The sequence below is a fragment of the Bison bison genome, unplaced genomic scaffold, assembly GCF_000754665.1.
Source record: "Bison bison bison isolate TAMUID 2011002044 unplaced genomic scaffold, Bison_UMD1.0 scf7180017864469, whole genome shotgun sequence".
Taxonomy (NCBI): domain Eukaryota; kingdom Metazoa; phylum Chordata; class Mammalia; order Artiodactyla; family Bovidae; genus Bison; species Bison bison.
Window position 1 is genome coordinate 2,033,823 of NW_011495030.1, and position 13,385 is coordinate 2,047,207.

General features: G+C 40.0%; 1 protein-coding gene across 2 annotated transcripts in view; it reads right to left on the minus strand.

The window, feature by feature from the left end:
• Positions 1 to 13,385, minus strand: part of LOC105003468 (chromosome unknown open reading frame, human C9orf135) — a 105,131-nt gene that overhangs the window by 67,539 nt on the left and 24,207 nt on the right. For both annotated transcript variants that reach the window (XM_010860639.1, XM_010860640.1), the window contains exon 2: positions 9,488 to 9,596. In XM_010860639.1, coding sequence (XP_010858941.1) covers positions 9,488 to 9,596 — 109 coding nt within the window. The remainder of the gene's footprint in view (positions 1 to 9,487; positions 9,597 to 13,385) is intronic.

Consider the following 13,385-nt stretch of genomic DNA (forward strand, 5'->3'; position numbering starts at 1 on the left):
CAGTGCTGGGAGGGATTGGGGGCAGGAGGAGAAGGGGACTACAGAGGATGAGATGGCTGGATGGCATCACTGACTCGATGGACGTGAGGCTGGGTGAACTCCGGGAGTTGGTGATGGACAGGGAGGCCTGGTGTGCTGCGATTCATGGGGTCGCAAAGAGTCGGACACAACTGAACGACTGAACTGAACTGTACTGGGAGTTAGAATTTCAACATTTGAGTTTGAAAGGGACACAATCATTTAATCCATAGAAGACAGCCACTGTCAAAATGGCCTCTCAGGAGGAAAGCAAAGAAATGTCAGAGCCAGCTCTCCTTCCATTGCTGATCACCTGTCAGTGCCTTCCACAGGCCAGTTCCTGGAAATTCACAGAAAGCCAGAGGGCAAAAAACTCACTGACATAATCCATAAAGGTCAGCCTCCTTGGTACATAGCAGGGTTGAGATGGGAAGAGAGTAGCTCTGGAGGGAGAAAGGAAAGACTCTTGGCTTATTTTATCTTCATTTTAAGGAGGGGAAAACTGAGGTTGAAAGGGATTAATGCTCAGATAAACCAGAGAGAAAAGAAATTCCACAATTTAAAACAAGCAGTCTGACTCATTCAGTCATTCATCCATCCGTCCATATATGTGAAATGCCAGGCATCCTACTAAGTTCTAGAGCTATAGTAGTAAATAAAACCCAGAGACTACTGGGTGTAGCTTAGTTAGTTGCAATAAACCATGGAATAATGGCAATAACAATGCCATATTGACCAGACACCATTCTAAATGTCTTCACATTAAATGCTCATGAAAACTCTATTCCCACTTTTTACCCAAGTAAATAAAGAAACAGAAAATTGTAAACTCTTGACCAAAGTTACAACCTAGTAGGTGGTGGAGCCAAGAATCAATGAGAAGCAATCTGTCAGCAGAGCCCACGCTTACCCTCTGTGTCCTCCATATCAGAGGTAAATAGTATTCTCCAATATTAGACTTCCAATTCTGTTATTCATCAGTAATAGAACCCTCAAATTTTAGTTGGGCCCATGAGGTTTCAGACTACATTTCTAACCTCCCTTATACTTAGAAATGACCAGTGACTTGTTCTGGACAATAGGACATAATGGAATTAATATATACAACCTGCAGCTTCTGTTTCTCTTTCTATGGCATGGAATGTGGACATAATGGCAGATTTCCAGCAGCCATACTGGGCCTTTTGTAAGGGATGGCAGAGCAGAAAGCAAGAAGCAGTAGGTGTCTGACAATTTATCGAACTTTCATACCACTCTTGGCCTGTTATCCTCTAGACTTTTTTTTTTTTTATTGCTGTTAATTCAAGGAAAAGAGGTTGCATAAAATCCAATCTTTTCTAGAAATATAAGTGGCCTTTCCAGTACATAACATTTCAAATATCAAAGTATATGGTAAACATACAAATAAGAAGGCAACATACCTCCTATATACAGTACAGTCTTTTAAATCATTAAATAAGCTCCATAAAATACAACTGGCAAGTGATTCACAATGCAGTCCATACAGGGCTTATCAAAACTCTCACTCCCACAACTCGACTGCAGTTTAACAATTAATTTACTATATGGTCCAAAAATACCCAAATGAAATATATTTAATCAAAATAATTTCCTTTCTTTGAACTTTCTTTTTAAATTAAAGCTTTCATCTACCCCTTCACCTACCACCCCCCTTTTTTCCCCTTTTACTCCCACTCCTGAAAGAAGGTTTCAAATGTACATTGGTGCTATAAATATAAACTCTACCTATAAAGCTTTACAGGAAGCTTCTTACTTCAAGTGTTTCCTTTTGTCTGGCAATCTGTTAGGTTTCTGAACCAAGGCCAGATATTTAAGTTCCTCTGACGCACACCAACATGACCCCAAAGAAACATCCGCCTTCTCTGCTCTGTACTGAGGGTGGGGCACAGCACACCCAACTCCAAACCCTTACACCCACGGCTCAATGCAGGGGGCTGCTTGGTGCCACCGACTTTTTATATAAAAGAATAAAACCTTATGTGAACAGCCACTATTGATTTCTGGTTTCTGTTGTGTGTAGGCAAACCTAATCCTACACCATCTTAATGTGAAAAATCACTTTGGTCTAGAAATGTTCATAACCTGACATAAGGGTGGATAATTTATAAAAACACTTCCATATGTTTAAAAGTCTTTTGGGCTGTATATATATATGTATCACAAACTGGATATCAGCAATTTGATATGTGCAATTATCATAGCACAAGCTTACAGGATAAGCACTAAAATTTCCATTTAATTTGCATAATAAAATCTATCTTGAGTAAAATGGTAATATAAAAAATATCTAATATGTATACAGGAAGTACACTTCATAATATCATTCTTATTCCCCATTTTCCTGAGTATCAATTTTTTAAGTCTCTATTTCTAATCTTCCAAAATGAACTCTTCCCGTATAGCTACATTTAAGGAAAGCCAGTAGGTGTATAATCTGGATAATGGGTACAGGAAAAGAGTAGGTCACTTAGGACTTCGCCTCAAGTTTCACATTAGAATGTAACCAGCCTATTTGTGCTGAGGAAGACTTACCCCCTGGCAGAATCTCTCTCAGCAAGATTCATTTTAAATGATGCCCAACAGGCATTTTTTGGGGGGTTCCTTATAAGGGTTCCCTGAAAGCATGCTCCTCTAACTCATACTGAAGGACTGAAGCGACTTAGCACGCACACACGCACACAAGCAAATGGACACATATGAAATATTAAAAGCTAGTTTCTCTAAAAGTTAAATTAGGGCATGACTGGGCTCAATCACTCAGTCCTGTCTGACTCTTTGCAGGCCCCATACGCTGCAGACCACAAGGCTCCTCTGTCCATAGAAATTGTTAGGTAAGAATACTGGAGCGGGTTGCCATTTCCTACTCCAGGGGATCTTCCCTACCCAAGGATCAAACCCACATCTCTTGGGCTGCCTGCACTGGCAGGCAGATTCTTTACCACTGAGCCACCTGGGAAGCCATGTGGCATGACTACTGACACAGAAAAAGAGTCACAAAGGAGAGTAATAGGATCAAAATGGCAGATACCTCCTTTCATTCACATCCAAGTGCCAAGAAGTGATACTCGATAGAGTTCCCAAGCCCATAGCTGAAGCATAAGACAAGGAAATACGCTCGAGTTGGCCAAAACTTACACAGAATTCCTGAAACAGGAAAGTCAGATGCAATTGTACTGACATAGGAAAAGACAAAATCCAGGAGAGCATGCTGGAACCTGTGGCATCAACTTCAAATTCAGAGGTTATGGAGATAGAAAGCAAGAAAGGGCCCTGACTCAATAGTCCACTATCTTCCAAACATCTTTCTTCTCCCTGGTTTAAGTGGTTCTCTTTCACTGACATTTAAAATTATTCCATTTATAAAGATTTGATCCATATGTGTTTTTCAGGTAGTACTTAGATCTGAACGCAGGAAGCATTTGTAAGATTGTAGTGTTCAAAATACTATTCTACTATGTCAATCAAAGAAAAAAAAATACCTGAACCAATTAAGTAAATGACAATTTAATTTCTCAAATCCATTATAATTATATCCCTTTTAGGGTCTTTAATTTTTAAATGTTGTATTTTCATCCACCAAAACAGCTCTTACTTGAGACCTACTTAGTATTCATCTGTTCATAAAGTGAATGTTAGCACACTTTTGTACTATTCATTTGTTTGCCATTTTAAGTCCAAAATGACTGTGATGTTGTTAATACTAATCTAATATTAGACTAATTTGCTCATCAGTGTTATCCTGTTCCAAAAATCCCGTGGCATTGATCCATTAGCTGTATAAGAAAAATCTGCTTAATAAAATTACTCAAATTTCTCTTTGTTCCTTTCTATCTGACATTTCTCATCTTCTGCGATACAACATCAAATTTACTCTGTAGTTAATCCTTCCAAGTTTATGGGATTCAATGTGCAACACTTCCTTAGAAGTGGTCTTACATAAGTGATTATGACAGAGGGTCATAATCTGCCATGAGGTCCTTGGGTGAGGGACTTAACAAATGAAGAAATAATGATAGATGTACTCTTGATCATTTACTTTACATGGAACTCACTCTGTTATAGCTAAGTAATACCTTAATGAAGTCCAAATAAAATAACACAAACTATTGTAATTTAAAATACTACTTCCCATAATCACTTAGACTACTATTAACACAATCAGAAATTCCAGTGGCTTGAATGACTGCTCCCCTATGAATCCACGACTCCACTCAGCTTCCTGAAGCCAGAGGGGTCACTGGGGTAGGAATTCAACTATGCTACCACTGAAATTTGGGTAGTACCTTTCCAGATTCCACCAACAGATAGTTCCTTTAAACACTCAGCCCAGAAGCTTCAGGTGGTCACCTCTACTGGGAAGCCATACTTTTCCTTGGCCACACCACCACACAGCTTGCGAGATCTTAGTGTCCAACCAGGGAGTGAACCCAGGTTTCTCGGCAGTGAAAGTACTGAGTCCTAACCACTGGACCAGTAGGGAATTCCCTAGGAAGCCATCCTTGACCCTCTCCTCAACTTATTTCAGTTCAAGTGCCCTGACCTTCTTCCTGTCATATTATCCATCATACATACCACCACTGCGGTTGCATGCACCCATTACCCCCCAAAGCCTGTGAGTTCCTGATGTACAGTGACCTTGCTTTGAATTATGTTTCTAACCCTAGCACTCATCATGATGACTTGGCACAACATTTCTTAGACCAGCACTTAACAAGATAATAGGAACTTAATACATATTTGTGGAATACAGTCTTCCTTTCTTTCCTCCTTCCGTAAATATTTATTGTGTACCTACTGTGTGCCAGCCCTGGAGAAGGGAATGGCAACCCACTCCAATATTCTTGCCTGGAGAATCCCATGGCCTGGCAGGCTACAGTCTATGGGTTGCAAAGATTCAGACATGACTGAGCGACTAACACACACACACACACACACACACACTATGTGCCAGACACCATTAGAGGAAATGGAGATATAGCAGAGAACAAAAAAGACCAACATCTGTTCTCCCATAAAGCTTGTATTCTAGTAGGGAGAGACAGACAATTAACAGCTAACAAGTCTTAAATATGTCCAGTCATTGAAGTGCCATGAAGAAAATTAAAGTAAGGGAAGAGGATGGAGAGGGATGATGTGAATAGACTTCTATTTTATATACAAATGGGCAATTGGCTCTTTGAACAAATAGGTCTTGTAAGTAGGTACAATCAGAAAACAAATCTATTCTTTCATTGCTGTCCATCCATAGTTACTTGGAAGGGATAGTTCCTTTTTATGCTCTTTGCTGAAATATAGGACAGGCTTCAGGATTTTCTGGTCACTCAGATATTATAAAAACCTTTTGGCTACTTCTGTCCCAAGAACAGTTTTACTGAGTAAGTAAAATGCCCAGTCCCATGTACCAGCCAAAATTTCACTTAAAATGAAAGGTTCTCAAGAAGCATGTGTCAGTCTGGTCTACTTCAGCTGATTTCGTCCCAACTGTCCCCCTTGGAATTCTTTCCTACACCCCAACTCCTTCTGGCTCCTTGAGGGTTTGAGGGTGAGAAGACATGAGGAAGGAGAGAAGCAAATGCGGGAAAAGTGGACATGTACTCTTGTTTTGGGTTTCTCTGGGTTTGCCTGTGTCTGACCCTCTCTGGCACTGAAGGACGTTCAAACCTGACTTTCTTGCAGTGTTCTAATAGAAGCTGAGAACTCTTCTGGGAACATTCAGCGGTGTGTTTCATGATACAGGATGCCAATCTCTGTACTTCGATGTCCTGGCTCAGTTCATGGGAATACAGTCAATCCCTCTCCCATTCCTACAAGAGATGCTCTTGGGCAGACACTAAAATGGCTCTCTGTCATCTTTCTCTTCTACATGGCCCATATCTCATCTCCCAAAGCCAAATCTGGGCCTGATTACTCACTTATCTTTGTCCCACCACTGATGAATATGTAGCTGATTGCCTTCTTGCTGCTCTGCTACTGCAGATAGATTACCAGAGCCTCATATCTGTAACTTAGTTTTGCAGATGAGACTTATAGTAAACCTTTTCCAAAATCCTGTCTCTATTTTCAAACTGAATTTTGGCTTTGCTGCAGGTTGGGAAGTGGACCCAAGTTCATTCAGTAACATTCCTATCTAACACACACTGTAAACCTGGTAGGACAAGGTTTCAATGACTATGAATGAAAGTCATAAAGAGGGTAAATATTATTTCATTTATACATTCTCTATTAAACCTGAGAATTAACTGCTACAATGCATGGAATATAAGGAATAAATGTTTGAGGTTCCTACTCCTTATATTTCACTTCATCTCACTTCCTCCCACAATCTAGAGATCAAGAGTATTTTCATTTAGGAATAAAAAATAAATGTTTTTAAGGGTCAAAGATGCTAAGTGCATGCCAGACAATGCCTGCATTGTCCACCTTGCTCTCATCCTCACCATGCTCAAGAAAGCAGGGGTAAGCTGGGTTTGGAGAAGTGGGAAGGGGTGGTTATTTTCTGAGTTGGGCATTATGCTCAAGAGCTCCATCCATGTGCTGGCTAATGACCACTTAGGCAGCCTTGTGCAAAGGCAAGAGGGCAGGGTGAAAACTGGGGAAACTGGCAGAATGCCCCTGAGATTTAAGCTGTGGGACTAAAGGAGGACAAAGCAGAGAGAAATAGAGATTCTGAGAAAGAGTGTGTGTATCAGATAGAGAGAAAACAGAGGGGAGAGAAAGAGAGAGGGAGAGAGAGAGATGACTTGCTTTAGAGCTGTCTTGGTTCCAGTAAGTGTCCTTGTTCCATATCCAGGCAGCTGCATCTTTATAATAAATTCCCATTTTCAGTCTATGTTTATTATTCTCTGCCTATGATAACTATAAAAGGAATGGGGAACAGCATAGGTTCTGCTAAGCTAAATTTTTCCCATCATCTTGCAGAAGAGAGAATTTTCTAGAGCCATCCTCAGTGGTAGAATTATGGATCTTCCTGGGCTTACCCTTTTTTAAAGTAGCCCAGGCTTTGAGGGGAAGAATGTGATCCAAACCCAGACTTCTAAACACATTCATATCTGTCTGTGAAATTACCAACTCTTCAGGCCCCAAGGCCAAACTAAGAAGTTGAACTGAGCCATCAACTAGTCCCAAATCTCTTGACACTGTAGGACAGAATTTGGGAGGCTCCTGCCTCACACTGATTGAGCAAACACCTAAATAGTTTGAGAAATAAAAATGGAGCTGGAGGAATCAACCTTCCTGACTTCAGATTATACTACAAAGCTACAGTCATCAAGACAGTATGGTACTGGCACAAAAACAGAAATATAGACCAATGAAATAAAATAGAAAGCCCAGAAATAAACCCATGCACTCATGGGTACCTTATTTTTGACAAAGGAGGCACGAATATACAATGGGCAAAGACAGCCTCTTCAATAAATGGTGCTGGGAAAACTGGACAGCTACATGTAAAAGAATGAAATTAGAACACTTCCTAACACCATACACAAAGATAGACTCAAAATGGATTAAAGACCTAAATGTAAGACCAGAAACTATAAAACTCTAAGAGGAAAACATAGGCAGAACACTCAATGACATAAATCAAAGCAAGATCCTCTATGACCCACTTCCTAGAATAACGTAAATAAAAACAAAAGTAAACAAGTGGGACCTGATTAAACCTAAAAGCTTTTGCACAGCAAAGGAAACTATAATCAAGGTGAAAAGACAACCCTCAGAATAGAAGAAAATAATAGCAAATGAAAAAACTGACAAAGGATTAATTTCCAAAATATACAAGCAGCTCATACAACTCAATACCAGAAAAACAAACAACCCAGTCAAAAAGTGGGAAAAAGAACTAAACAGACATTCCTCCAAAGAAGACATATAGATGGCTAACAAACACATGAAAAGATGCTCAACATCACTCATTACTAGAGAAATGCAAATCAAAACCACAATGAGATATTACCTCACACCAGTCAGAATGGCCATCATCAAAAAGTCTACAAACAATAAATGCTGGAGACGGTGTGGAGAAAAGGGAATATTCTTGCACTGTTGGTGGGAATGTAAATTGATACAGCCACTATGGAAGACAGTATGGAGATTCCCTAAAAAACTAGGAATAAAACCACCATATGACCCAGCAATCCCACTCCTAGGCATATACCCGAGGAAACCAGGGTTGAAAAAGACACATGTATCCCATTGTTCATTGCAGCACTATTTACAATAGCTAGAACTTGGAGGCAACCTAGATGCCCATTGACAGATGAATGAATACAGAAATTGTGGTACATATACACAATGGAATATTATTCAGCCATAAAAAGGAACTCATTTGAATCAGTTCTGATGAGGTCAGTGAACCTAGAACCTATTATACAGAGTGAAGTGAGTCAGAAAGAGAAAGATAAATATCGTATTCTAACACACATATACGGAATCTAGAAAAATGGTTCTGAATAATTTATTTACAGGGCAGGAATGGAGAAACAGACATAGAGAATAGACTTATGGACATGGGGAGAGGGGAGAGGAGGGTGAAATGTATGGAAAGAGTAACATGGAAACTTACATTACCACATGTAAAATAGATAGCCAAAGGGAATTTGCTGTATGGCTCAGGAAACTCAAACAGGGCTCTGTATCAACCTAGAGGGATGGGATGGGGAGCAAGGTGGGAGGGAGGTTCAAAAGTGAGGGGATATATGTATACCTATGGCTGATTCATGTTGAGGTTTGACAGAAAACAGCAAAATTCTATAAAGCAATTATCCTTTAATAAAAAAATAAATTTAAAATAAAATAGAAAAAAAAGACCCAGCACAGCTAATAAATAAATAAACAAAATTATCTTTTAAAGAAAGAAAGAAAAAAACACCTAAATAACCATGGAGTAATCCATCCACAATTCAAACAGGAAGTACTTATGCAATGATTCCTCCTTTAGTAACTTGGTTGTACAAATGTTATAAGAAATAATAGCATGTTTAAATTACTTACAACTCTGTCACCTTAAATACAAAAGATATAAAATCAAAGAAATGGGTTCAAACTCTCACTCTTTCACCTCCCTGGCTGGGTGACTTTGAGTAAGTCATTTAACGTCTAGGAGTTTCTCTGCATTTGTAAAATAGAGATAAGAATACCTACTTCATAGGGTGATGATGAAGGTTAGAGGAGACATCTAGCAAGGTATCACAATAGCAGTAATAATTTCTTGAGCACTTGCTATGTGCCAGGCACTGAGTTAAGCACTTTATTTGCTTTATTTACCCAGTAACCTTATGAAGTGCTCCCATCTTACAGGTAAGGTCACTGAGGCAAACAGTGGCTAAGCCACCTGCCTAAGTAACTAACACAAGTAAGAGGAGCCCTGAGAAAATGCTCCTCCCTCTACTTTTTCATGTTTCACTAGGAGGAAGATTTGGACTTAGAGAAATTAGTGGTTACTACTTACTGGGGGTTCACTGGTTCCAAGTCGACGATATGTTGAATTACATAGTTTTTTCACTTCTTCAGGACCCTCTATATCATAATCTTTAGGATAAGTTTCTCTGTCACGGTGCCTTAAGAAAAAAAATTAGAATCTGTTAAAGGACAAAGCTTATTTATCATGTATTGCATTTAAATATTTTAAAAATAATGCAATGAAAGTTTACTATATTTGTGATATTGTTCTAATGATAAATTTACTGGATTTGGGACATATATTGCCCATCTCTTTTCAGGTAATACTGAGGCTACTTCCTAAAAACAATTTAGCATACGTGATAAAACTAACGTCATAAAACAACACTTATCCAATGCAGTGATTATTCAGTGACTCCAGTGAAGTGAATCTTATTTAATAATGTAAATTAGTTACTGAAAGTAAGAATTAAAACAAGACATGGTAATATCTTAGAAAGGCAACTTACCACTTTAGAAATTGTTCTACCATGAAATTTAATTACAATTCTTCTCAAAACAAGAGACAGTAAAATATTTACTCATATGGATTTATAACATGTGGTCTCTGCTTCTAAAGAGGGTTTAAAGGAAGTTAACAGTTAAACATAACAGTTCTTAAAACATGTAGATGAAAGAGGAAAAGTATTCTGAACATTTTGACTAAAACAGTGGTGGAAAATAATAATAAAGGAAAGGTTTGGGGATAAGGAAGGAAAGAGGAGGTGAAGTGGCCCACAACAGAAGGAGCTATTTTCACAAAGCTTTCTCAGGTGAGATAAAGGAAACTGAACCCGAACACCCATCAAAAGAGGCTTGCTTTTTTATCAAGAGATATGGGACTAGGACTATGTGAGGGACACTGAGGTACCCAGGATCTTATTATCCATCCATCCACCTATCTGCTCATTCATTGAGCGAATATTTTAAATACCTATTACATGCCAGGCATCCTGTTAGGTGCAGGAGATACAAATGGGGAGAAAGTGTGGTGTAATTCCTGCCTTCAGTTGCTCATAGTCTGGAAAGGAGTGGGCAATTAAATAAGAAAAATCTACAATGTTGTTTAGTGTGAGTACAGGACTGTAGAAGCAGAACAGCATCAACTAACCTGGGTGGGGCACCCAGCCTAGGACCTGACCACCCCACCTCATCCCACTGCATTGGTGCTGGGGCCCTGTATTCAGATTATACCCTTACCTCCCCACCACCATTCATGGAAGCAGAGCTCTGCATAGAACACAGCAGAGAGGGAGCCCAGGGCATATTAGCAGAGCCTCAGCAGATGAGCCCTCAGCCCTCCTCACATCTGAGCATTAACTGCAAAACACTAACAGCATTTTGGTACCAATACTATTTTTTGAGAGCCTGAGAGAAAGCTCTCACTGAAGTTTTTTAGGGGACTATCAGACATTAAGAACCAGGAGTAGGGGACTTCCCTGGTGGTCCAGTGGTTAAGAACCTGCCTGCCAATACAGGGGTCATGGGTTTGATCCCAGGTCTAGGAACAAGGATACCACATGCTGCAGGGCAGCTGAGCCTGTGCACCGTAACTATTGAAGCCCGAGCACTCTAGAGCTCATGCTGCACAAGAGAAGCCCATGTAATGAGAAGCTTGTGCACCACAGTTGGAGAGTAGTCCTGGCTCACTGCAACTAGAGAAAGTCCGCACACAGCAGTGAAGTCCCAGCACAGACAAAAATAAATTAATTAATCAAAAAAAAAAAAAAACACCACAAAACAGGAATGGTAGAGTGAATGGGGTCATGGGCTTGAGTAATTGCTCAGCAAAGTGCTAGCTGTGTGACCTTGGGGAAGTCACTTTTCTGTGCCCTTATTTTCTTATGTGTAAAATGAGGACAGAAATTATACCAATACATTTTAAGATTTTTAGAAGAGTTAAAAGGAAAAAAAATTAAAGGTGGAAGGTCCTGCAAATAATGTAAAGAACCCATATAAACCTATATATAGTGAATACTAATCTGGCTTCAAAAAATTCTGAGGTACAAAATTTGTAACTTAATTTTTCCATTATTGTACTTAATTTCTTTTCCAAGTGCTCATAATTTCAGGTGAAAAAAACCTAATCTGTCAATTCTGGTTCTCTTCCAACTCTAAAGAGTTCGTGTGGTACCACAATGCCAAGAGTCCATCTTTGCTGGCATCATATCTCCTTGCTGGAACCCATGGAAACATCCTTCTTCTCCAATGTTCTTCCATTATGGATCCATGCAGAGCTCTGCTCTGCCCACCTCGTCCTGCCACACAGTCTACACAGACTGGCACTTTGCCAGAAGGGTGAAAGTGAAATCGCTCAGTCGTGTCCAGCCCTTTGTGACCCCATGGAATGTAACCTACCAGGCTCCTCTGTACGTGGGATTTTCCAAGGCAAGAGTACTGGAGTGGGTTGCCATTTCCTTCTCCGGGGATCTTCTTAACCCAGGGATCGAACTCTGGTCTCCCGCATTGCAAGAAGACGCTTCCCATCTAAGCCACCAGGGAAGCCTGCCACTATCCAAACCACCAAAAACCTTTTTGTGTCCTTCTCCAACCAGGGTTCCTAGAAACCCAGATGCCATCCCTGAGTTGTTTGCCTGGCCCACCAAGAAGGCACTTGTTTCATGTCTCCACCACACTGGGCTTGGGAGACACATCAGAGCCCCACACATCAACAGCTCTGGAAACATTACCCTGGGAATAAATGATTAGGCAGTGATAGGTCCCATCTACTCTAGGATTTCCAAAGTTTAATCCAAGTTTGGGATCCCAGACAAATCCACATATTCTCAACTTCTCTGGCCTCTTTCATCTTTGGTGCATGAACTCTTCATCTACTAAGGGACAGAATAGCCCAGCTCTTCATCTATTCTTTCAAATCTATCCCAAGACCTAAAGCTTTGAACCTCAAAGCCAAGAATTTAGCTCTTTTGTTGCCTGTTGGGTCATTCTTCCCTGAGGCAATAAAACCAGAATACCTCCCTAGGAACACAGGAATGAAAGGTCAAAACACCAAGTAATATTTCAATGTATTATTTCCAGGGCCCATCTCTATCTTAGGCAATATAGGATCCCTGGGTTGGGAACATCCTCTGGAGTAGGGAATGGCCACCCACTCCAGTATTCTTGCCTGGAAAACCCCACGGAAAGAGAAGCCTGGCAGGCTACAATCCATGGGGCTACAGAGAGTTGGACATGAATGAGTGACTGAGCACACACACACACACACACAGGCCCAGTGTCCAGGGCCTGGGAAACTTTTAGGGGCCAAGGAAAGTGTTTTAATCACTTTCAAATCAGTAAAAAAGAATATAATCAAGCTTGAACAATATACATCTTTATACCAAAGCAATCATAAACTATCATTTAAAACTTTTTTAATGGAGGAAGGGACCCATGAAGGCAAAGAAAGTCCATGAAAGTCAGAATGCAGCCTTGATTATCTCACCATGTATTTTAAGTTGTATTATAACTAGATTACCAAAAATACAGACACATTCCTTTTCTTACCACAATCTCAGACAACAATCAAAAACCCAGCATTAAAACATCAATCTATAGTGAAACTTTGGAGGACTAAGCCAATGCAATTGGCATTCCATAAAGTCTGCTGGCTGCCCACAAATGATGTGCCCAGAGCCAGCAGGTTCTGAGAGACATGCAGCTGAAGACCTGCCCCTATTTCCTAGATGCTGCCAACCTAGCAAAAATAAACATATGTGTTCAAAAATGTAAAATATAAAATATTCAAAATGTAAAATTAACAATAAAAATATATTTATTATAATACTAAATGTATGCTGCTGCTGCTGCTAAGTCACTTCAGTTGTGTCCAACTCTGTGCGACCCCATAGATGGCAGCCCACCAGGCTCCCCTGTCCCTGGGATTCTCCAGGCAAGAACACTGGAGT